Raw genomic sequence first — 23,417 nt, 5'->3', positions numbered from 1 at the left:
GGGGCGCTCACCACCTCCTTAGGCAGCCTATTCCACTGCTGAACTACTCTGACTGTGAAAAACTTTTTCCTGATATCTAACCTATATCGTTGTACTTGAAGTTTAAACCCATTACTGCGTGTCCTTTCCTCTGCAGCCAGCAGAAACAGCATCCTGCCCTCCTCCAAGTGACAACCTTTCAAATACTTAAAGAGGGCTATCATGTCCCCTCTCAACCTCCTTTTCTCCAGGCTGAACATTCCCAAGTCCCTCAACCTATCTTCATATGGCTTGGTCCCTTGGCCCCAGATCATCTTCGTCGCTCTCCTCTGTACCTTTCAATTTTATCGATGTCCTTCTTGAAGTGAGGCCTCCAGAACTGCACACAGTACTCCAAGTGTGGTCTGACCAGTGCCGTATACAATGGGACTATGACATCTTGTGATTTTGATGTGATGCCTCTGTTGATACAGCCCAAAATGGCATTTGCCTTTTTTACTGCTGCATCACACTGCCTGCTCATGTTTAGTTTACAATCCACAAGTACCCCAAGGTCTCGTTCACACACAGTGCTACCTAGAAGCGTATCCCCCATCCAGTAGGCATGCTTTTCATTTTTCTGACCCAGATGCAGAACTTTACACTTATCTTTATTAAATTGCATCTTGTTCTCATTTGCCCATTTTTCCATTGTGTTCAGATCTCGTTGAACGCTGTCTCTATCTTCCGGAGTATTTGCCAGTCCTCCCAATTTGGTGTCATCTGCAAACTTGATGAGTAGTCCCTCCACCCCCTCATCTAGATCATTAATAAATATGTTAAAAAGTACCGGGCCGACATCTTCCTTACATGATACAAGTATGGATGAATTCTCAGTATTTTCCTCATTCAGACTCAGGGTTCTGCTCTTCTCCTTCCCGATGTTGTTGTTCTTTTAACTTGCGTGTCCAGATCTTCATAGCAGGCAGACATCAGACTCTCCCCTCACCCCACCCCAGGTCAAGCAGCCGAATTCAGCAGGCCCTGAGTGCTCAACGAAATGCTCCAGCTGGGCTTTTGCCAAGGAAGAGCCCTTGCTCGGGGAAGAAGAGTCAAGTGCTGTGCTTCATTATTCTCTGCACAGAGTACCAAATGCCTCAGAGCAAGAGATCCAAAAATTTCACAGACACGCTTCCAGGCCACACACTGCAAATGCACAGAGAGCCACAGAGGCAAGAAACTTAAAAACAAAAACAAAACCACCCATCAATCAAGAGCACAAGCCAGCCGCAGTTGGGGTGAACGCAAAGAAAGCAGCCTTTTGTGTCCCTCGCCCCACTGGAGGATTATAGTTTTTGGGTTTTGTTCCGTCTTTTTTTTTTTTAAGGGAGAGAGAAAGTCAAGTGCAGGTTTTCAAGGCTGTACATAAAAAGCCCATTCATCAGGTGATAAAAGTCACATGCATTTGATTGTGTCAGTTTAACAAAGCCACAGTAAGAGGCATTTCTTTAGGAGATATCAGTGACTGAAGAACAGCAGGGGGAACAAAGGCACTCCAGCTATTCAAACAGCAAAGGGCAGAGGGGGATAAACGCCATGAAGGAGGCCAGCCAGGCTGGCCCAGGAAAGAAAGCAGAGCGGCAGCATTCACCAAAGGAAACGGGAAAGCTTAGGACAGAATGCACGCCAGAAAGTGAAAATTAATTTGCACAAGGGATAGGCCCCCTAACACTACTGAGTCTGAAGGCAGATGACTGCTTCTTCGGTGCACAGTGGATCTTAGATGCAAGCATCTGTCAGAGTGACCTATGACTCTATACATTCTCCCCCTCCTTAAATGACGGTGCTCTCCAATTAGGGATGGGGTAATATAGGACTCCGTCTCTCATCGCCATCCCAAACTTGGAGAGCCTTGCTGATCGCAAAGAAACTTACTTCTTACCAAAGCATATTTAAGCGCAGACTTAAAAATGGACATGCCACAGGGCTTATCCGTAAGAGAATTCTAGACAGGTAAGCTCTGCCAGTCCTAAATGCATACTTATCACAATGGTTACTGACTCTGATGCCTGTGAACAGACATTTTCTTTTTACAAGGAATTTTGTTAGAATGACTACTGCCTAACTCGATGGAAAGAGCTGGATACAAGACAGCTTTTTTTTTTTTTACCATTTAAAAGAAATTTCAAAGAAAACCAGTGTGGCAATGTCACATCGCTTTGTTGCTTCAGGGTTTCTACAGAATGTACCTACTATCTTGGAAGCATTCTTTTTCCTGGAGGAAAAATAGTTTTCTATGGGCTTTTTGCCACTGTTCCCTGGGCTTTAGCCATTTGTTCTAGTTGGACCAGGGATAGTCAAACTGCGGCCCTCCAGATGTCCATGGACTACAATTCCCATGAGCCCCTGCCAGCAAATGCTGGCAGGGGCTCATGGGAATTGCAGTCCATGGACATCTGGAGGGCCGCAGTTTGACTACCCGAGTTAGACTGTTTCCATCCAATTGTCTATTACCTCTGCAACCCAATGTTAGCGGTTGGTGAGCCAGTTCATAACCAACGTTTTAGTTGAGTCAATCCTAACAAAGCCCCTCCCTTATGAGTCATTTTAGGTGATTGATGACAATTGTTTAAGCTCTCAGAATGAGGTTAATGAGATATCTATTCAAGAACTCCAGTATATAATGAAAGGTTCCGCGTGTGCATCCTACAGGAAAATGACCACTTAGTGACACTTAAGCATACCTCACACAACCAGCGCTTCACAAGACTCAGACAACAGTCACTGTGGTGTAGTGATTAAAAGCAGCAGCCTCTAATCTGGAAAAACTGGGTTTGATTCCCTGCTCCTCCACACATAGCCAAGCTGAGTGATCTTGAGCCAGTAGGAGTTGTCTCAGAGCTTCCTCAGCCCCACTTACTTCACAGGGTGTCTGCTGTGGGAAGAGGACGGGACGGCCATCCATAAGCCACTCTGAGACCCCTTAAAGTACAGGAAAGCGGGGTATGAAAACCAACTCTTCTACTTAAAGCTACACTCCCACTGCCCATTATTTCCAGTTTACTCTCCAATCGTGTAGAAAATCTTCAGCATATTCCAAAGGGTGAAACTCCTCCAAGTTACTCTGGACTGTATCCATATTACAAAGTTTTAGGGGAAGAACATGAAGTTGCAACCCTATCAGCAATGCAAATACTTCTGGTCTTTTGACCAGTCTTTGGGGAATTTAAGTATACCAGGTATTTCACCTTTTACAAAGACTCTGAACAATCTTTGGGGAGAGATGAAATGTAGAGGCAGATCAGCTTGGCGTAGTGGTTAGGAGTGTGGACTTCTAATCTGGTGAGATGGGTTAAATTCCCCGCTCCTCCTCCACATGCAACCAGCTGGGTGACTTTGGGCTCTCGCCACAGCACTGATAAAGCTGTTCTGACCAAGCAGTAATATCAGGGCTCTCTCAGCCTCACCCACCTCACAAGGTGTCTGTTGTGGGGAGAGGAAAGGGAACGCTTTGAGCCTCCTTCAGGTAGAGAAAAGTGGCATATAAGAACCAGCTCTTCTTCTTCTTCAAAGAAGCCACGCAAGTACAATGTCTCTGGTGAGCTGAGGCCAAAACAGTGAGACTTCCATTCTAAGCAGATTTGTTTCACTTCTCCCTTCCTGGTTGTTGAGTAACTAACCAGCAATAGGAAGCCTTCTTGCTGCTTTTAATCTGAAATGAAGTGCTGCTTCAGGGAGTCAGTGGTTGATCAGTTCAGTGTTTTATTAAGCTTTGTATTAGCTTTATTACCTTCCTTACTCTTTGTAATTTGATTTATTTTTGATTTGTGCCTTGTCTTCACTTCTTTTGTTAGCAGCCATGGAAATTTGCAGTAGAAGTGGGGGTGGAATGTGCCATCAAACACAGATGAGCTACAGTGAACCTGTAGGGGTTTTCCAAGGCAGGAGACTAACAGACATGGCCTGCCTCTGTGTAGTGACCCTGGACTTCAATGGGGGGGGTCTCCCATTCAAATGTTGAACAGGGCCGACCCTACTTAACTTTTGAGATCTGATGACATAGGACCAACCTGGGGCATCTAGGTCAGGGCACGTATTTTAACTAAAAGTGGCTGGGGCACACACATACGCATGAACTTCGTGGCATACCCAGTGATCCTGCTGTAATGAAGTAGCACGGCACTGGCAGAATCGTTTCTACTTTACAATGTGACAAACTATTTATGGCATCCCTCCATTACAGTCCACTTAAGTACAGCTAACAGTAGTGCAGATCTATTTACGCTGTGTAAGCTATCGAGTGCTTACAAGCTTTATATTGTGCACAGATTGTGAAAAACCATTACAAATATTTACCCTTCTTCCCTATTCAAGGAGGCCCATTTTAAAAATAGAACATCAGCCAGAAATAACTCAGGGTGCTTATTCCTAAAAGCTGTCCAAAGGTGTTTTAAGAGTCCTGCACCAAGATACTGGCACTGAATATAATGAACTCACCTTTTTGCAGTACAAAGTTCTTAGGCAATTCCACTCACATCATGTATTTACCGAAAAAAACACTCTCCCCTCCAAAAGCTCTTAGACAAGATCAGGTGGCAACTGAGTATCGTTAAAACGAACAGTGTTTCTGCCAAAGCATTATGCTATTTAGTTCTTGGCAGGAGAGCCAAAGCAATTAAAAGGCTGAAGAACTTGATCTGAATGTTTAATATTATTTACGGCTGACAAGAATGTATTTGAGGATGGAGAATTTACTCATCCTGGTAGGAAGTCACATTTAATACATTTATGTTAGTCACCACTACCATTGACAAGCCAAACATCAGCCTAGCAGGAGGTTTAGGTTATAGTTCTAAATATGGCTACCTCAACCTGATCTTTGCCAGTTTGGATGAGACCTGAGGCTTGAAAAATCTATAGCAGACTGATGCTTTTGACTTCGGGCCTCCCACATCAAGCACACAGCGGCTGAATGATAGGTTACTGGTCCCCATGTTCATTTATGCTGAACAGACAACTAGTAAAGCACAACCAGAAGCTACAAGTCTTTGGTGCCCTGTGTGCATACTTGAAGGTCAAACTAATGCTTCTGCAGCATTACTGAACCCAGTGTTGTGCTTGGATTAGGAGCCAGCTGTAACAAGAATGCTTTTTGTCACTTAGGACACTGGAGTTGCTGCACCCCTTTCTGAAAACAGAGACCACAGAATAATATTGTAAGTACTGGGACCCTTCAAAAAAATCAGTTCAGTGGCACCTTTAAGACCAGCAAAGATTTATTCAAGGTGTGAGCTTTTGAGTGCAAGCACTCTTCGTCAGACTAAGAACTGACCATCATAACTGTAGGAATATATATGCAAAAGTTAATCCTGTTAAATTATTACACGGTTAATTCCCTTGAAAACAGTTCAGCTAGTCTGGAATACTGTGGTACATATACTATCAAGGGACTCCTGCTTATATCAGGCTTGGGGCTAAATCCAGGGTACTGACTGTAATGCCTAATACCATTCTCATCCTAGGTCCAAGATATTTAGAGTACCTTCTCTCATACAAAGGCATTCTGCCACCTATGCCAGTAAGTTAGAGACTAATAAGTAGGGGTTTTTTGCAGGCGCAAAGAGAGTTTAGGCCGGCTTTGATGCCCCCATCATTTGTTCAATGGACAAGTTGCTTAGTTAAGGATTAACAGCATCTTCTGCTTTCAAGTTAGCACACTGCTGGCTTTATTGTTTTTACAACATACTGAACATTACAATTAAAACAGGTCTCCAGCCTGCACTCTGGGGACCTATACAAAAGCAACAGGCTAGCAACTTTTCAGTTGGTAGCCTATTTGCTTAGTACCAAGTTTTCAAATTGAGAAGGTCTTAAAACCAGCCCCATCTTTAAGTTTCACGCTACACTGTGAACTTCAGGTACTGGGGAAAGGCATTAACTCACCCCCATATTCAACATAAGAAGCTTTTGTGCAGCTCATGCCAAAGTTTTAGAATGTCAGTTATTACCTTTTCCTGCTCAGAAGATATAGGGGGCTCCACCAGGAGGGGCCCCTGCTCACTCGATTGGTTATGATCATCGCGGTTCTGCCCAGCAACATCGGGCATATATCCTTTCCTAAGCCGCAAGACTGGCTCCAGAATGCTGCCGTTCCCGAGATCCGTTGGTCCGCTCATGAGACCAGGGGTCTTCTCCAGGAAAGTTGTCTCTCAGGCAAGGAGCGGCGACAGACCAGTTCTGGAAAGCAAACAAGGTCCACATTAGTGCACATGCTAATATGCAATCACATAAACTTATCTAACAAGTGACACCCTCACTTCAGATGACTGCAAGATGAATCTGCAGTCCAGCTGAGCTAAAATCCCTTTTGTGAAATGTTTCTGGCATCACCAGGGTGAAGGGACAGGAAATTCTTTGAAGGCCCTATTTAAAAATCCCCACACTCACACGCACAGCAGACGGCACATTAGCAACTTCGGTATTAATCATAATCCTTGTCTAATACCTTGATTAACAGTTGAATCACCCTTTAAGGCATCCATATGCCATTATCATATTTAAGGAGAAAGGGGTATATGTTAAGAGATTCTTCCTTTGAGGCAGGAAGAACCAACAACTAAATTAAGAGCCTAGAGCAAGTATGACATTCAAAGGAAAAATATCTTGCACCCAGCTGACTAGTCACAGAACTCAGTAGAAATTAAGTGCTTGAAGCCTGTTCACATGCTTTAATGGGGTGGAAGGACAAGCCTTCAATGGAACCAAGAACACAGCTGTTTATTTTTAAAGCTCTTTTGGTTCTGGTATGTTAAACCATTAGAATGAAAAACAAAATACCAACCTCGTAGAGGGATGGGTAGGTTTTATTAACGTGGAAGCTTTAAAAGGTTGAGAATTTAGTAATGTACGAGGAGGAGGACAATGACGATAGGTTCAAGGTGCTTTACATGCCGTAAATCAAATATCAATAAAATGAGACATCCAATGAACAGTACAATAGGATTTAGACTATAGGAAACTGAAATCAAGCAGAACTCCCAAACAAAGCATGCTTCTTAAAAACATGTTAAGTCAAATGGTGTAAAACTACGTGGTCTGGAACATATGCACAGTGGTAGTGATAGGCAGCAATACAATAGTGTAAGCCACAGTCCCTATCACTTTACCAATGCAACTTTCTGACCACTTCAATACCGGACAATCCTATGTCACCCATACAAAAAGCCCTCTTGAATAATTCCATTGTGCACTGTTGGTGGAAAGCCTTGCTGAACGTGTAAGGGAGGCCATTCCATAAGGTGGGGCCACCACCTTCTGGGTGATTACTGATTTTGCAGGATAGTACTTGGGAAGAGTGATGCTGTTGTGGCAGAGGAGATAAGAAGAGCCAAGGCCATGAAGGACCTGATGAATTGGTTCATACAAAGCAGCGTTCTGCACCAGATGCCAATTTCATCTAGAAATGTCTTACTCAGCTCTTAGAATACAATTTTAAGAAAATGGAGTGGCCTCTGGGCCTTACCTAGAAAACACCAGGATATCATTTAAAAGGCCACCTTCTATTCCGAATCATCCTATATATCAGGACTTGAACATATTGCTGAAGCAGCACCGCCCCACGTTCTCTTATCAAAATTAATTCAACGTCAAACACGTTCAACCTATTACAATCATGAGGAAATTGGCCCAAGGCTCTCTAGACAATTCTCAGAAGGCTTGGGAACCTTTTTAACTTTTACCACAATAACTTGTGTATTCAGCACACTGTCCTTATTGCAACATTTCTGAAGACTTCTATCTAGTGTCTGTCTGCAGTGGAATGTTACATGTCTGTATGTGAGAAATGACAAACTCAGAGGAGGAACTGCTATAAATAAAGCCTCTGAAAGAAGGATTTCCGAGAGAAGCCCATCTTAATCAAAGGGATATGAAACCTCGGTCCAACTCAGCCTACCTCCCCCGCCCCCCAAAACACTCGACTCCCCCATCAGTCATGCTGCTAATGCCTGGGGCTAGAAGATTTGTGATGTATGACTGACAGTGCTGCTGGTTAGGTGGTTGCCCTTGAGGCAGCACCCACCAGGTCCCCCAATCTAGCTATAGGGCATGGATGAGCCTTGTTGCAGGAGCTGATGCAGCAGCTTCTGGCCACTTCTGTGGACAGCCGCCTATTTTGTGAAAGAGGAAGACGTGCAAATAGATTTCACAGCTGTCAGCGGGAAACCTAAATGTGCTTTACTGAAAGAAGTAGAAAGGAAGAACTATTCCTACAGTTCTAGTGGCCACAGTTCAAGAATAAGGCATAGCATTCTGTTTTCATTGCATCACTGCTGATTTGGAGCAAGGGGGGGGGAGGAGGGGGGAAGAGCCACCCAGTTCACATGCCCTGGAAATTAGATCTAGAATCCTTCGTATCTTTAGGTGCTCAGTGCCACTTGAATCCAAGTGTGTAATACAGCTGGGCCTAATTAAGGAAATGCCTCCGTAAAAGATAAAAGCTGCATTTTCTTATCAAAGACCAAAGAATTCCATCTAATTTCAGGATTTTGATTGTTGGCCAGTTATTATAGTTGAAGGTGACACATGAGAGACTGCAGTTAACTAACCAGTCTATAAAGGCAAGAGAACTGAAGTCTAAACTTTGGCACCATGACAGAATTTTAATGTACTCATGGCAAGCGTTTCTTTAAAACAGTTTACATAGAATCATAGAGTTGGAAGGGATGTCCAGGGTCATCTAGTCCAACCCTCTGCACAATGCAGGAACTCACAACTACCTGCCCACCCACGGTGCCCCCAATTTCATGCCCATCAATAATCTCCGAATCCAACCTGGCCTGGAGGAAATTCACCTACCACCCCCACACAGGCAATTAGCAATTCGTGGGTATACAAGGAAGGGCCACAAGAGACAAACACTGGCACATCCCTTCCTGCCCACCCACTTACAACCTGCCAGTTCATAAAATCGACATTTCTGTGAGATGACTATCTAGCCTCTGCTTAAAAACTTCCAAAGAAGGAAAACTCACCAACTCCCGACGAAGCCTGTTCCACTGAGGAACCACTCTAACTGTCTGGAACTTCTTCCGGATGTTCAGCCAAAAGAAGTTCCTGACAGAGTGATTCCTCAGTTTTGTTTTGCTTTGACATTGTGTGTCCCCAACCCTTGGTACAAAACAATAAGCAGGTGCATCAGTAATTATTACAAGCTCACATAAAAAGCAGAAGCTTAGCAATTAAAGTATATGGTGTTCACTCAAAAAAAAATCACCAAGCCCTTATATTTTTTAAAATACCACCAACTTTTTTTTTTATCAGCCAGGACGCCACATATTTACCAGTCTTTTCAACAGAACAAAGATTAAGTGCTGTGGCACCTTCAAGACCAACAAAACTTATACCCAAATTAAACTGGGTTGGTCTAAGGGGTAGTCAAACTGCGGCCCTCCAGATGTCCATGGACTACAATTCCCAGGAGCCCCTGCCAGCATTTGCTGGCAGGGGCTCCTGGGAATTGTAGTCCATGGACATCTGGAGGGCCGCAGTTTGACTACCCCTGAGGTGCCACTGGACTCAAAATTTTCTGATGCTTCAAATCAACATGGCCACCCACCTGAATCAGCCTTTTAAAAGGTTTAACAATGAGAACGTGCACGTTATCTCCTTTTCATCTGTAAAGAAGAGGAAGACGGACAGTTTGCTGACAGAGACTTCTGCAACACCAGATCTCCAGCAGAGGAGGGTATCGGTGTCACCAGCAGTAGTTCTTTGTTACCTGCAAACTGTGGATACACACAGCTACTGAGCTATTTATCAGCACACTGCCCAGGCAGACAAAGCATATTTTGAAGCTTTCAGACCAAATATAAAAGAAGCACAAGACCCAGACAAATTCCACCGCTGTTTTCTCAGATACAACATGGTTACTGGGGCACCTTTAAAATGACGGCCTCTTCTGTCCTTACCCATAACCATTTCAGATTTGGTGACAACTTGTTCCTTCAGCTCAACGGTAAAGCCGTGAGAACTCGCATGGCCCTAAAGTTTGTTAGGGCTGACTTGCAGCAACGCTTCCTAAACTCCCACCTGCTCCTATGTCTCTTATACCTGCAATTCATTGGTGACATTTTTATTGTTTGCATACATGGTAAAGAAGCCCTGGACTTATCCCACCAGGCATTCAACAACATTCACCCCGCATTTAACCCTGGAATCTAATAGTAGATTGCAATGTAGCATAATGAATAGCAGAATGTAATGTAATTTGGAATGGGAGATTGTATTGTATTTATTTTGTCTGAGGACTGGGGACATGATTTTGTGCGACTAGTCACCCCACCTCAGGGCAGAAATTGCTGTGGGGATGCCTCCATGATTGGGGGGGGGGGCAGGAAACGGATTAAGTGTAGTGACAGGGGAATGCCTCTGACCATTAGTCTCCAATCCTAACATATTTATTTCCTTCACTATGTTCCCCCCCCCCAGAGTTGAAGCCAAACAGATGATAACCTTATAAACTTAGCTTGTTATTCCTATATCGTCCTTGAACCTGTTAAACATCTTTATGCTATGTACTAATTTATTGCTCAACTCCTATATGTGTGGACTGGTAAATCCCCATTTCACTATGTCTGAGGAAGTGTGTGTACACATGAAAACCTATGCCTTGAATAAAACTTTGTTGGTCTTAAAGCTGGACTCAGACTTTGTTCTAGATATCCTAATAACCTACATAAGCAAACAGATAATTCAAGTACAAACAACTGACAATACAGAATAGATAATACTGACTTTATGAAACAATGGTTTGATTCGGTATAAGGCAACATCAAACCACTGGAATATTTGCACCTGACATATGCAATGACGTGGAAGAAGAATGGTTGTCTAGTAAGGCAACCACTACCAACTAGACCTGTCCCGTGTGTAATCTGACATCTGACCTTCCCTCTTTCATGTGATTTGGAGCTAATCGGAGATATATGCTGGGCTCAAATAAGACTTGCAAAAGTACAGAATGTGCTCCAAAAATGGTATGGCAGCACTACACAAAAAGTATTGAGACCCAATTTGTATAATTTCTCAGATGGCTAGGAGTTTGCACAAAAGAGGAATGTATCACTATGGCAAATGTACAAGTTCAAAAGAGGTTAGTGCAGACTTTCATGAGTGTACAATGTGTGTCATTTTGACACATTACAGTCCAAATAGCACATCCTTAAACAGCTGAAGAGCAATGTCACCTGAACTTTAACCTTGCTTTTCATACTGAGATAAGCATGACTGGTTGAAGGTGAAGGAATGCACCTTAATCAGCACAAATATGGCAGTTCTGGTTGCAAACCAATGGGAAACTTCAGAGGCAGGGTAAAAAGGAAGGAAACTCGAGACATTCTGATTTAGTACAGGTGAACACTCTCATTTCTAGAAAAAGCAGGACTACCAGTGAATCTACACTTCTGGTGAAATCAGTCATACAGCCTTGTTTTTCCTCCTTTCAGAAGAAAAGAGAAGATGGCCACTCCCCTTCCCACATGGAAATAAACTCATACATAGTTCTGTGCAGTTGAATAACTAGATTATCTCAACATGCTTTTAATTAAATTATTACAGGCCTGTATACAATTGTTATGTACATAAATGAACCATTTTCTGTCTGCTCTTGAAAAAGCTTTATCAAACAGGTTGAATCCAGACACAGATTTGGATCTGATGAAAGATGTCCATGGATGGGGGTGGGGGGGAGGAAGAGGAATTCTCTCTTCCTGCTAAAGATCTCCAACTTCCTGTTCATGCTGCTTCTGTCTCTTGACCCCCAGGAACAGCCATTTGGGCTGGAGCGGGTAGCAAGGATCTTGTGCTCTGCAAACAGAAGTACTCTCTGTGCAATTTACCAATGTGCCTATGCCCTGATAAATTGGGAATAGTTGTAAGATTGGAGTTTTGAACTAAAATCCATACATCACAAGGACTCCATATGATGATATATGAAGCTTACTAATGAAGGATGTTGACTTTAACAAAGAAGTAGGGTATACACTTCCAACATCATCAACTCAAATAATATGAGCACCTAAAGAACCACATGCTGTATGTAACGCTGAAGCCCAGCCAAAAGAGGCCTGCAATTTAAAGGAAAAACAAACACTCCATGAGAATGCCAGAATTAACTCAGTCACAAGTCAATACCAAAGAGACACGCCTTTACATTCTTGGAATATTCTCACTCAATGAAGCTGCAATGGAGATCTCCGCCCCAACCTTCCCTCCACCTTTTAGGTACAATGAGGCAATGCCAAAGCTGTTTTGTGTGCTGGGAAAGGAAGTCCTCCCAGATTAAGCCTGACGTCTATCCACAACTGAAATTCATTCACTATAAAGCGCCCTTTGAAATTAATCTAATCCATCCATTCCACTAGCTTCCTGCTGCAAAACCTGCTCAAGCCAGAGAGACCCAAGTAGTGCTGTAAAGCAGGGGTAGTCAACCTGTGGTCCTCCAGACGTCCATGGACCTCTGGAGGACCACAGGTCGACTACCCCTGCTGTAAAGAAAGAGCTGAGAAGCTATCATATTAGACCCATATCTCAGATGCTGAATATTCCAGTTCCCTGAATCTTGAAGATCTTTGTTCTCTTCCCCTTCCAAACTCCTGCTTCAAGTTGGCCACAATTCTGATGACCCCTTTCCTTGGAAAAACTACTGCATTTATACTCAGCTTGGACAACCCTTCTGCAATCTCCAGATTGCACTATCAAAATTTCTAAGCTCACAGGACTCAAGGGGAATGATGAAGAGAGAAAAAACAGTTCCTTGCCAAAGAGCAAGCAGAAATTGAGCAAGGCTACTATTGACAAGATTGCCCCTGTTCTAATTATACACAGGAAGACTGACACAATAAAATGAGCAGTTTCAGCAGCTACATTATTTTCAAACTCTTGACAAAGGTTTATGAGACTAGGGACCCTTAGAAGCAGCAGTTTGCTGCTTATAAGACAAACACCTTAACTATCTGCAGTTCGATGTATTTGTTATCGATCTCCTATAACCCTGAAATTCGCTCATCATAACTATTATTTTTATTTATTTATTTATTTATTTGTTTATTTGTTTGTTTGTTTATTTTTTAGACTGCCACTCCCGGAGTCAACCGGCTCGTGGCGGTTTACATAAAATCTAAAAAACAGTAAAAAATAGCCATACAAAAACCCAAGATGGCAGTAAAACCACAGCAACAGGATAGCTCACTACACCCCCACCCCCATATCCAACGGTCAACAATCCTCCGTGGGGCAGCTTCAAGGTATGTCCTGGCAGGCTTTTACAGGCCTGCTTTACAGGTAGCAAGTCCAGAGCAAACAAAAAGTAGCAAGCAAACAAAAAGTAGATATTGTGGGTGCAGTAGCTCATATAAAAGTCTTTACGAGTAGTCACACCGGCGTCTCAACATGAAAGTTACACAGTCATCCCATCTTGTGCTCCTGTACAGCCCCATGCGAACAGGGCTCAGATATAAATTTGGATTCTATTCTGGGCTAAAAAATGTTTCAGCCTCGCAAAACCTCAAGTGGCAAGGCATTCTACAGGCAAGATGCCACCACTAGAAAAAGCTCTGTCTCCGGCCATGGCCAACCTCCTGAAGCATAGAGATCTCAGCCATAAGTTTTACGAGACTGACCAAGTCCCGTCTGTGTTTACTAGGAAGTCAATTCTGCTGACTTCAACAAACTTTGTTCATGGTAATGATTCTTAGGCTTTTGGATCAAGAAATTAAGATGACAGCTTGTGTCTTCAAAATTATCTGGAAAAAAAGACAAAAGAAATTCTTGGCACAACCACCTCCAAGGAATAAGCAACTGAAACAGTGCTGTAATGTCTTATAGTTAGTAGACATATCCGTATGGTATCATCTGTGAAAATTCTTACTACCATTGTCTTAACAAACTGAACACAGGCAGGACATCCCACTTTAATCCATTTGGGGCAAAGATATATTTCTATGTGGAAGAAAAAAGCAACATATAATCTGGTGCTTGTCTAAATACATATTGCACACAGACCTCATGGTCTGTCAAACCTCCCTCTTCCCCTGTAACATATTGTACAAGATTCCTCCATAGGTGGCCTATATTGACACTTCCTTCAACACCTTACTCCTCCAAATCAACCTTTGGAAAGCCATGAACTTCCTTGCTTCACTCCACTGGCTCGCAATGCTGTCATTAAAAGTGACACAACTGTGAAACCAGTTTAGTCAGCCCAAAAGTGTTAAGCCATAACTGTCACACTACCCAACTGAACACACTGCACAAAAGTCTCTTCCTGCCATTTCACAGGTGAGGAAAGGGTCCGTCTTGTTTTGCTCACCATGCCACAGAGGTGGAACCTGCTCAACAGGACAGATTGAGCCCACACAAGAATTATAACTTTGTGCTACAGTCTGCATCTTATTTCCATGGTTATGTAACTCTGATCACATACGATAGATATACTTACATTTCAAGGTTAGTTAAAGTAAATCAAGCATAAGAGTTATATTCTTTCCTGGACCCTGCATTTTGCATAGTACCAAACTTATATTGTCCTTTAAGTGGCCAGAAGGGGAGGCCATGGTTTCATTCCACAACAACATGAAAGGAATGTTGAACATACAAGACTAGTAATAACATTTAGAACGGCACTGTGAGTTACTCAATTCAGGACCAAATGAAAGAGATGTGCAATCAATACTTTCAAGAGTGGTGAAATATAGGGGATATTGAAGGCTGTTTTGTCACTATAATTATTCCTTTAATTGGATCTTTAATAATTAGATCTTGGTACTTGCTCTAAACCCATGGATTGAAAAAGATCATGACAAAGTTAAGTTTTACACTAATTTCTGCGCTCACTTCTTTCATCCCATTATTTTAAAACTGAAATCAAATGTACACATGACAGGCTGAAGGGGACACCTTTGGAAACGAAGTATTGAAGATATCTCAACAGTAAGGGACTAGAATCTACTGTAGAATGGCACAGAAGCTAAATGCGTGAGACACAAGATGGCTGAGTTATAGGTACTTAATGGGACAAGCAAGATTGTCCTTGTAATTTATTTCTATAGATTTTCAAAGGTGAATGCAATGCTTTCCTGTAGTTGTTTTTAAATAGAGAACACAATGAGATGGCATGTACAATTATGGTTTGGTAAATTAAAAATGCATTTGACAAGCTTACTTCCACAATTTTATGTAACCAGAAAGTGACCAACCCTTCCTTCCAACCTTTGTCCAATAAAGGTTCAGTGCTATCGGCAAACTGCTTTCTATATACTCTTGTGTAATAGTTCCTGTCCCTGGCTGTACAGCTTCAAGTTACTGCCAAACAAGGCCACCATGCAACCAATGATCCAAGTACTTGAACTTTATATAGCACTATGACTGCAAAACAAAGTCGCTTGTAGCAATATCACTCCCCCTCCCTTTAAATTTCCTGCATGTGGACAGTTTGACAAGGAACAAAAGTTAAAACAAACATTGACAAAACACGATGAAATCTTCACTCTTCCAGCTGTAAAGCTAACAGCAGCAGCAAGGAAGGCAGAATGGATATGGCTTCTGGCTGAAAGTTATGCAACTACACAGGCCTGAAATGGCTTTTCAAATGTTTTCTCTGCTTCGTGGCTTAACATATGCCACAATGAAATCCTATGAAAACCCTTGGACAGGCATTCATTTTTTTGAGTCAGGAAACAAAGATTGAAAAGGAAGAGGATTTAGTTTCGTGTACATACATTTCTTGCCAGACCAGACCATAACATGTGTGTGAGGTTTTTCTGTTGGCAATACACTAAACAGGTATAAGAAGGGAGTGCTTGCTTAGGAAGAATGGCAAGAAACTACAGTAATGCAAAAGGGGCAAAAGAGGCATGACACAGTTATACTGCTGTTTTCACGGTCCCTATTCAACATGTAGGTATTTGCAGTTGCGGTTCATCCTTGGCAAAATATGCAGCTGCCAAACCAAAGATGGTCAGTTAGGATACATATCTATCACCAAAGCAGGCAGCCAAAAGAGGCATCTGAAAGGTCTAATGTAAAATTTGTAACACATTTTAGGACACTTCTCTTGGAGGAATTTTTTAAAAGATGTACAAGGGCTTCACAGCACAGCTCAAAATGGAGCACTTAGCAGCACATTTCAACAATGACACAACCAAGGTTTAAAAAGATAAACAGCTGCAAAGAGCTGATGAAGATTAAATCTAACCAAAATAGAGCCACTGAGCAATAACTAAAATTAACTGTCACTTATACCAGTGGTCCCCAACCTGCGGGCCGCGGCCCGGTGCCAGGCCGCGAAGGCCATGGCGTCGGGCCGTGGCTCCCCCTCCCCACCCCCCCCGCAGTAAAAAACTTCCCAGGCCGCAAGCTTGCGGCCCGGGAAGCTTCTTACTGCGGGAGGGCGGGGAGAGGGAATCAGGACCGGCCGCACCCATGCAGGGCGCGGCCCGATGTGTGGGCGCGGCACGCGGGGCGTGGCCCAATGCATGGGCGCGGCACGCGGGCGGGGCCCTAGGCGTGGGCGCGGCCCGATGTGCGGGCCGCAGGCCGTGCCCCGATGCCCTGCCGGTCCCCAACCTCAGAAAGGTTGGGGACCACTGACTTATACTACTCTAACACAACACAGATTAGCTCTTTCACAGTCTGTTCCTCCTCGTCCTCCTCCCCGGATGCTGCCTTGGGGGCTGCCCTGTCACTCTGCTACCAGCTCACCTTTGGTGCTCTCCAGCATCAGCCATGGCTGGGGCTCCCCCCTCAGTGTGGCACTGCACAGCTGCTGCTGGCAGTGCCCCCCAGTGGGCGGCGGGAAGTCAGGGGCGCTGGCGGGAAAGCAAGCAGAGACTCAGGTGGCGGCAACGTCCCTCGGCAAAAGACTCCCCCTCCCCCGCCCATCTCAGTAAAATTGTCAAGCGTTGACCGGTCCCTGGTGATAAAAAGGTTGGGGACCACTGATCCGGGATTTCTACCTGAAATGTGTTACTTGGAATTATTATGTATAGCTTTGCTCCCTGACATTTTCTGCAGCCATTTTGTTATGGCACTCACCCTGTGCCAGAATCCTAAAGGTGCCCACAGGCTCAAAAAGTCTTAGGCGCCCAGTAATAGGCAATTCCTGCCTAAAGCACAAGGGAAGAAATTAGTATGTCTCCCCACTTTTCCTGCCACTTCTCAGCATTCACCAGACAAGAAACTAAACCAACAAGACCTTCCCTCTCCCCTCTGAACTAAAAACAGCCTGAAAAGTAGCATTAACATTACAAACTGCTCATTACTGAAGTGATACTGTGATCAAGTTAATGTACTTCAAGGACTGAAGCATTAGATTCTACCAGACCATGCTATAGCAGATGCCTTAAAATTATTTTTTTTAATGAGCCTCCCATGGAAAAAGTGGGGGGTTTCATGTGTTATTTCATATGACTCACAATCAGCAATGATAATTATCTAAATACAAATCAGCTAAACTGATTGTGGTGTAGCAAAAAACCACCAAATCCACATGGCACACCATCATATGGGAGCAGCTTGTAACACTTAAGCCTCCATCACGTGCTTATGAAATTAGATACTATTTCAACTGTAACATTTGTCCTAAGACTGATTACAGTTTAAAAGCAAAACAATCTAAATGTTGTTTTGTTTTTGGCATTACTTATTTGACCTCATTGCAGTTGGAGACAGCATTTTGCAGGGAGTACCACAAGAGAAATTTATACCTCCCACATAACCAGTTTGTACTTCTTTAACGACGCCATCTCATGCTTCGGCTAGTTTGCATTGAAACCTGCCATTGACCACATCACACTGCACACAACACACTGCACGTAACTACAGTAGCTGAAATGCTCCACCATACAAACCATTCCCAGCACAAAACTCTTGAGTAAAATGTTATGGAGGCTGGTTTTAGCTATGGGTCGCCATTGGGGAGAAAAGCTCTTCTTGTATTTCTTAAATAATATAACTCAAAAAGGTGTATAGAATCGCATTAGAGTTCGGCTTTTGAGAATCACAGATTGCGCCATGAGCACGTACACTAGTGATACAATATAACAGATATTACGCCTGTGCGTTGCCCACCATAAGATAAACTTTTTAACAAGCATTTCTGCCACAACCTCGTAACTCCCTTCAAGGCATCGTCATTCTTTAATAAATGATTTATAGCACAATCTTGTTTACTAGTAATTGCACATTGGATTGTCGGTGTAGCCCTTAAGAGCGTCATGTCGTTTTGCCCTCTGGAACCTGCCTTATCTATAACTAAATGATTCATTGGATCCCATATACAGCACTTTGTTGGACTCCATGGTTCATAATTTGGCCCTATCAAAGTCCTACGACATCCATTAAGCTACAGACTCTGTCTTGCACAACTGAGGATTCTCTGGCAATTCAAACTGCTCAAAAAGCAAGTTGTTATTATCATCATCACCATTTTATTTATTACCCCTCTCCCCCCGAAGGCTCGAGGAGTGTTACATCAACTCCATAAAACCCCCAAAATACAATCCAATAAAACAATATAAAAACCAATACATATAACAAATATCCTTCCCCATAAGACCTAGATGTAATGGCGAAAAACTGCTAGCCGAAACCCCGAATCTTCACCACCTAGAGGGGATATTGCAGAGTGTGCTGATTCACTTCGCTAATGCCACTTCTCTGGGGAGCCCTGCTCTCCCTTGCCGCCCGGCCTCAACCACAGACCTGGAAGAAGAGCTCCATTTTGCATGCCCTACAGCAGGGGTAGTCAACTTGTGGTCCTCCAGATGTTCATGGACTACAATTCTCATGAGCCCCTGTCAGCAAACAGGGGCTCATTTACAAGAGACATAAAGGTAAAGTTAAAGATATCCCCTGTGCAAGCACCGGGTCATGTCTGACCCTTGGGGTGACGCCCTCTAGGGTTTTCATGGCAGACTCAATATGGGGTGGTTTGCCAGTGCCTTCCCCAGTCATTACCATTTACTCCCCAGCAAGCTGGGTACTCATTTTACCGACCTCGGAAGGATGGAAGGCTGAGTCAACCCTGAGACGGCTTCTGGGATTGAACTCCCAGCCTCATGGGCAGAGCTTTCAGACAGCATGACTGCTGCCTTACCACTCTGCGTCACAAGAGGCTCTGCAAGAGACATAAATGCATATAAATAGTTACAGGAGAATCACAACTAGTTAATTTATTATTGTCTTTCAACCAAGTTGCCCATGGCTAAGTTTTAAATTACAACAAACTATTTGTTAATTATTATTATTATTTGCAATTTTTATTCATTACATTAAGTAGCTAATTATACTACTTAATTTCGTATTACAAATTAATCGACAGTATTATTTCATGGTTTACAGAGACGCCATGGGAGTTTCAAGGCAAGACACATTCAGAAGTCTGTGTAGCAAGGCTGGACTTCCTTGATACAGGCTACCTAAATTATTTACTAGACACATGGTGCACAGAATGTATTCTGTTTCCTTCATTTGTATATCAGTATCAGAGCTGTCATTTTTCTAAGGAGGATCTTTAAAATGAAACAAGTCTGGAAGTCTTTGACCCACATAACAGCACTCTTCTGCTAGGCCAAGGTAGTTCAGACCCATGTGGATCTCCCCTCCTCCTATATTTCTTCTCCTCTAGTTTCCCCCCTCCCTCTCTGGAATATACCCCACCATTGGCCAAAATTGCCAAGTGGATGCACGTATTATAACTTTTATTATATTTTGCTGTGTTTTATTGTTCTAAATGCTTAATAATTGTTGTAAGCCACCTCAAGCCTGATGCAGGGAGAGGCAGTCTAGTGGCTACTAGCAATTGTGAGTGAGGGAATTTCCACATTGGCCTATTATGCACGGCCGCCGAAATGGCAATTTTGGGTCACATGAAAAATGTGGAGGGGGAAGAAGCAAAGCAAACCGCATGTACACAGGATGGGACGCAATGGTGGCAAAACCCAGAGTAACTGGTTATGCACGCGGCAACTCCGGCCCCGCTTCTGGTTGTGCCCTGGTCGCCCGGAAGCTCCGCTAACGCGGCTTTTTCGGCGGCCTGCACCAAATCTGAGGCCAGTTGCAGCTGGCGCCATGCGTTATCGGTGATTTTAGGCGACGCCATTCCACCACATATGCGGACCTTCCCCTCCATGCATAATGGGCCATTCAGAGGCATTAAGCCTCTGAATCCCAGAGCCAGGGTGCAACAGGCCTTAGTCTCTATGCCGTTGTTGACCAGAGGAACTGGTTGGCAAATGTGTGAGAGGGGAAGCTAGACTAGATAGACTGGTGGTCTGATCCAGCAGGGGTCTACTTATTTTCTTATAACACTTCGCCTCGTTCAAGAACTTAGTTTACACAATAACACAAACCTTTCTCTTGAGTACTAGCATCCTTGGAGAAACCAGACCCACTGCAAAACCGTCTCAACTTCTAACTTCCTCAAGATTATGAACGCCCAGAAGTTTATGTCTGTGTGTATGGGGGAAATTACTAGCACAGTGACTGTAGACTGCTAAGCGAAAGGGAAGAGGAGAAAACAAGAGTTGTTTGCACTTTCTCAACACAAGGACGGTCACTCAGCACTCCAGCACGCTAAAAACAAACCAACCACAGAGCCACACCACTACATCAATTAAGAGGTCAACCCCCCTCCCCTTTCAAAAGTTTCATGGCATCTTTAGAGCCAAATTCAATGTGGCACCATAGATTCCTCTCTCACCAACATCACAAGACTTGTCTTTTGCTGCAAACGCTTATTGACAAACAAAAGGGCTACAGTAGTCTAAACTGCGTATTCGTCTGAAAGGGTTACCCCCTTCGCCACCATGACTGTGGCGGGGGGAGATGAGAAGGGACTTGCCCAAGCCTTGGTCTTAAAGCTGCTACTGGACTCAAATTTTGTTGACTTGTCCAAGGTCAGCAGCAGCCCCCAAGCAGAGGCTCAAGTGAAGGAATTCGAGGTCACCTCCTAGGGAAGCCCACCAACAGCCACGCGCCCAGCGACCACCACTCCCCCCCCCCTCAGCAGGCCTAGGCTGAGGCAGGGCAGCCTGCCAGGGGCCCCCCGCCCTGTCCCCAGAGCCACCGTGATGCCAAGCCAGGGCTCCCCTCAGCCTGCCCCCTCACCTGGTGCTTCCTCACGACCGCGTCCACCCGAGCCCAGCGCCGAGGTGAGGAGGGAGTCCCCACGGTGACGCCGGCGCCTCCGGGAATCCCACCCCCTCCACCTTTCCTCCTCCGCGCCCGCCTTCCTCCCTCCTCCTCCTCCTCCTCCCGCCCCCCACTTTATCACCTCCCCTTTGCCCCAGAGCGTCATCATCGCACGAGGCTCCGCGAGCCAATAGGCGGCGGCTCCGGCCCCCGCCGCGCACGCAGGACTCCTCGGAGCGAGACGTTGGGCGGCGGTTGGGCTCGGTGCACGCCGGGAGATGTAGTTTTCGCCTTCTGAGGGGAGAGGGGAGGGAGAGGCGCTTCGGCCAGTAGCGCCGAATTTAACTGAGAGTGCCTCACCTTGAGAGCGTCGTTTTCTTTTTTCTTCTTCTTCTTCCTTCCCGTTTCCACTCCTGTTTTGGGGGAGGGTTTTTTTTTTTTTTTTTTTTAGTACCTATCGCGTGTTGTGACTGAACGTGTTTAGTCTTAGATTCAGGTGGGTCGCCGCGTTGCTCTGAAGTAGCACAAGAAAAAAATTGAGTCTTCAAAACCAACCCAAGATTTATTCAAGGCGTGAGCGGCCGTGTGCAGGCGCGCTTCCTCCGACGAAACGGAACAGGGATCATAAATGTACAGATGAACAGAAAAGGCAAATGAGTGAACTCTGCCACAGCATCCACATTGTGCCCTATGGCAATTCTTTGCTAAAACGGCTAATAGTGTTTAATCTTAAGAGTCCAGTGGCATCTTCAAGACCAACAAAGATGCATTCAGGGCGTGAGCTTCCGAGTGCAAGCACTCTTCCTCAGACTATGACCTCCTTACATGACGAAGAAATTAAAACCCTAAAATCACCTCGCTCCGCTGCGCTGCTGAGTCTAAACAGAATCCCTTCGAGCTTCAGGAGCCGCCGGCGTGGTCTCTCCGGACTCGGTTGCTCCATCCTTGCAGAGCTGGCTCTGGTTTCGTCAGTCGGATGCGTTAATGATTGCGTGTGTTTGGCTCCAGCTCACCAAAGCTTGTCAAAATAAACGCGTTAGAGTGCTATAGAGCAGGGGTAGTCAACCTGTGGTCCTCCAGAGGTTCATGGACTACAATCCCCATGAGCCCCTGCCAGCGTTTGCTGGCAGGGGCTCATGGGGATTGTAGTCCATGAACCTCTGGAGGACCACAGGTTGACTACCCTTGCTATCGAGTGCTCTGTGGTGTCTACAGACGCGTTCAGGCACACAAAGAGTCAATAGCCTGATGTCTGAAGCGATGCAGCCCACAAATATTAAGTATCATTCATACCTCGTGAGAGTAAACTAGAATTGGCTGTTTTGAATTATCATTGGCTATATTTGGATGTGTGACATGGTTTACAGACTTAATTTTTGCTATATATTTCCTACGGTCCCTAGTCTGACGAAGAGTGCTTGCACTCGAAAGCTCACACCCTGAATAAATCTTCATTGGGCTTAAAGATGCTACTGGACTCTGATTCTACTCTGTGCTACTTCAGACCCACACGGCTACCCATTTGAATCTAGAATTGGGGTGTTAGATTTAGGTGCGTAGCTGTGTTGGGGGGAAGCAATAGAGCCAAGTGTGAGTCCAGTTGGGCAAATTAGCTTTATTTGGAGACTTAGCCAGAAGGGATAATTTTACGATCTCTGTCAGTGTTGGCTGGGATGGTTCCTTGCAAGAAACTCAGAATAACCTGTCAGATGTAAACTGTTGTTTTTTTAAAATTGGGAATGAAAAAGAAAAGAATACACACAAATAAGGCTGGCAAGAAAAATAAGGGGTGAAAGAGGGGGAGAGTATTTTAGGGAAGGTAATATTTACAGATCATGATGTGAAGAACAGTTGGTTTTTATATACCGCTCTTCACTATCTGAGGGAGTCTCAAAGCAGTTTACAGTTCCCTTATCCTCTGAAAAATCCGGTTCTGAGTGCAAGATTCAGCAAAATCAATAAAACCAATAGTCCAAAAGAATCAGATGAGAGTCCCAGATGAAGCAAAAATAAAATATATTTGCATACATAGGGAGATCCCAGAATGGCTGGCACAGCTCTTTTGTAACTTTTCTAACATGTCATTTTACAGTTTGTACACATCGACCTAGCGTAATGGCTACTTCTCTTACAAGAAGGCATTGTTGTAGAGTTTGCTGTCTGAACAATCTCCTGGAAAGGGCCCTTCAGTTGGTACTCCCCCACATATGCACATTCCTAGACCTGCAACATTTACAACCTTGAAGGCAATAGTAGGGCCTTTAGCAAAC

At 44.2% G+C, this 23,417-nt stretch overlaps 1 protein-coding gene across 1 annotated transcript in view; it reads right to left on the bottom strand.

Moving 5' to 3' along the window:
- The window catches only part of ADIPOR2 (adiponectin receptor 2), a 35,454-nt gene extending 14,195 nt beyond the window's left edge, over positions 1–21,259 (bottom strand). The window contains exons 1-2 of the mRNA XM_077340033.1: positions 21,124–21,259; positions 5,967–6,195 (exon numbers count right to left, since the gene is read on the bottom strand). Coding sequence (XP_077196148.1) covers positions 5,967–6,134 — 168 coding nt within the window. The 5' untranslated portion in view covers positions 6,135–6,195; positions 21,124–21,259. The remainder of the gene's footprint in view (positions 1–5,966; positions 6,196–21,123) is intronic.
- Positions 21,260–23,417: the final 2,158 nt, after the last annotated feature.

The sequence above is a fragment of the Paroedura picta genome, chromosome 5 (assembly GCF_049243985.1).
Source record: "Paroedura picta isolate Pp20150507F chromosome 5, Ppicta_v3.0, whole genome shotgun sequence".
In the NCBI taxonomy this organism is placed as follows: Eukaryota; Metazoa; Chordata; class Lepidosauria; order Squamata; family Gekkonidae; genus Paroedura; species Paroedura picta.
Note: the sequence above shows the minus strand (reverse complement) of the source record. Positions and strands in the feature narration are given on the sequence as shown.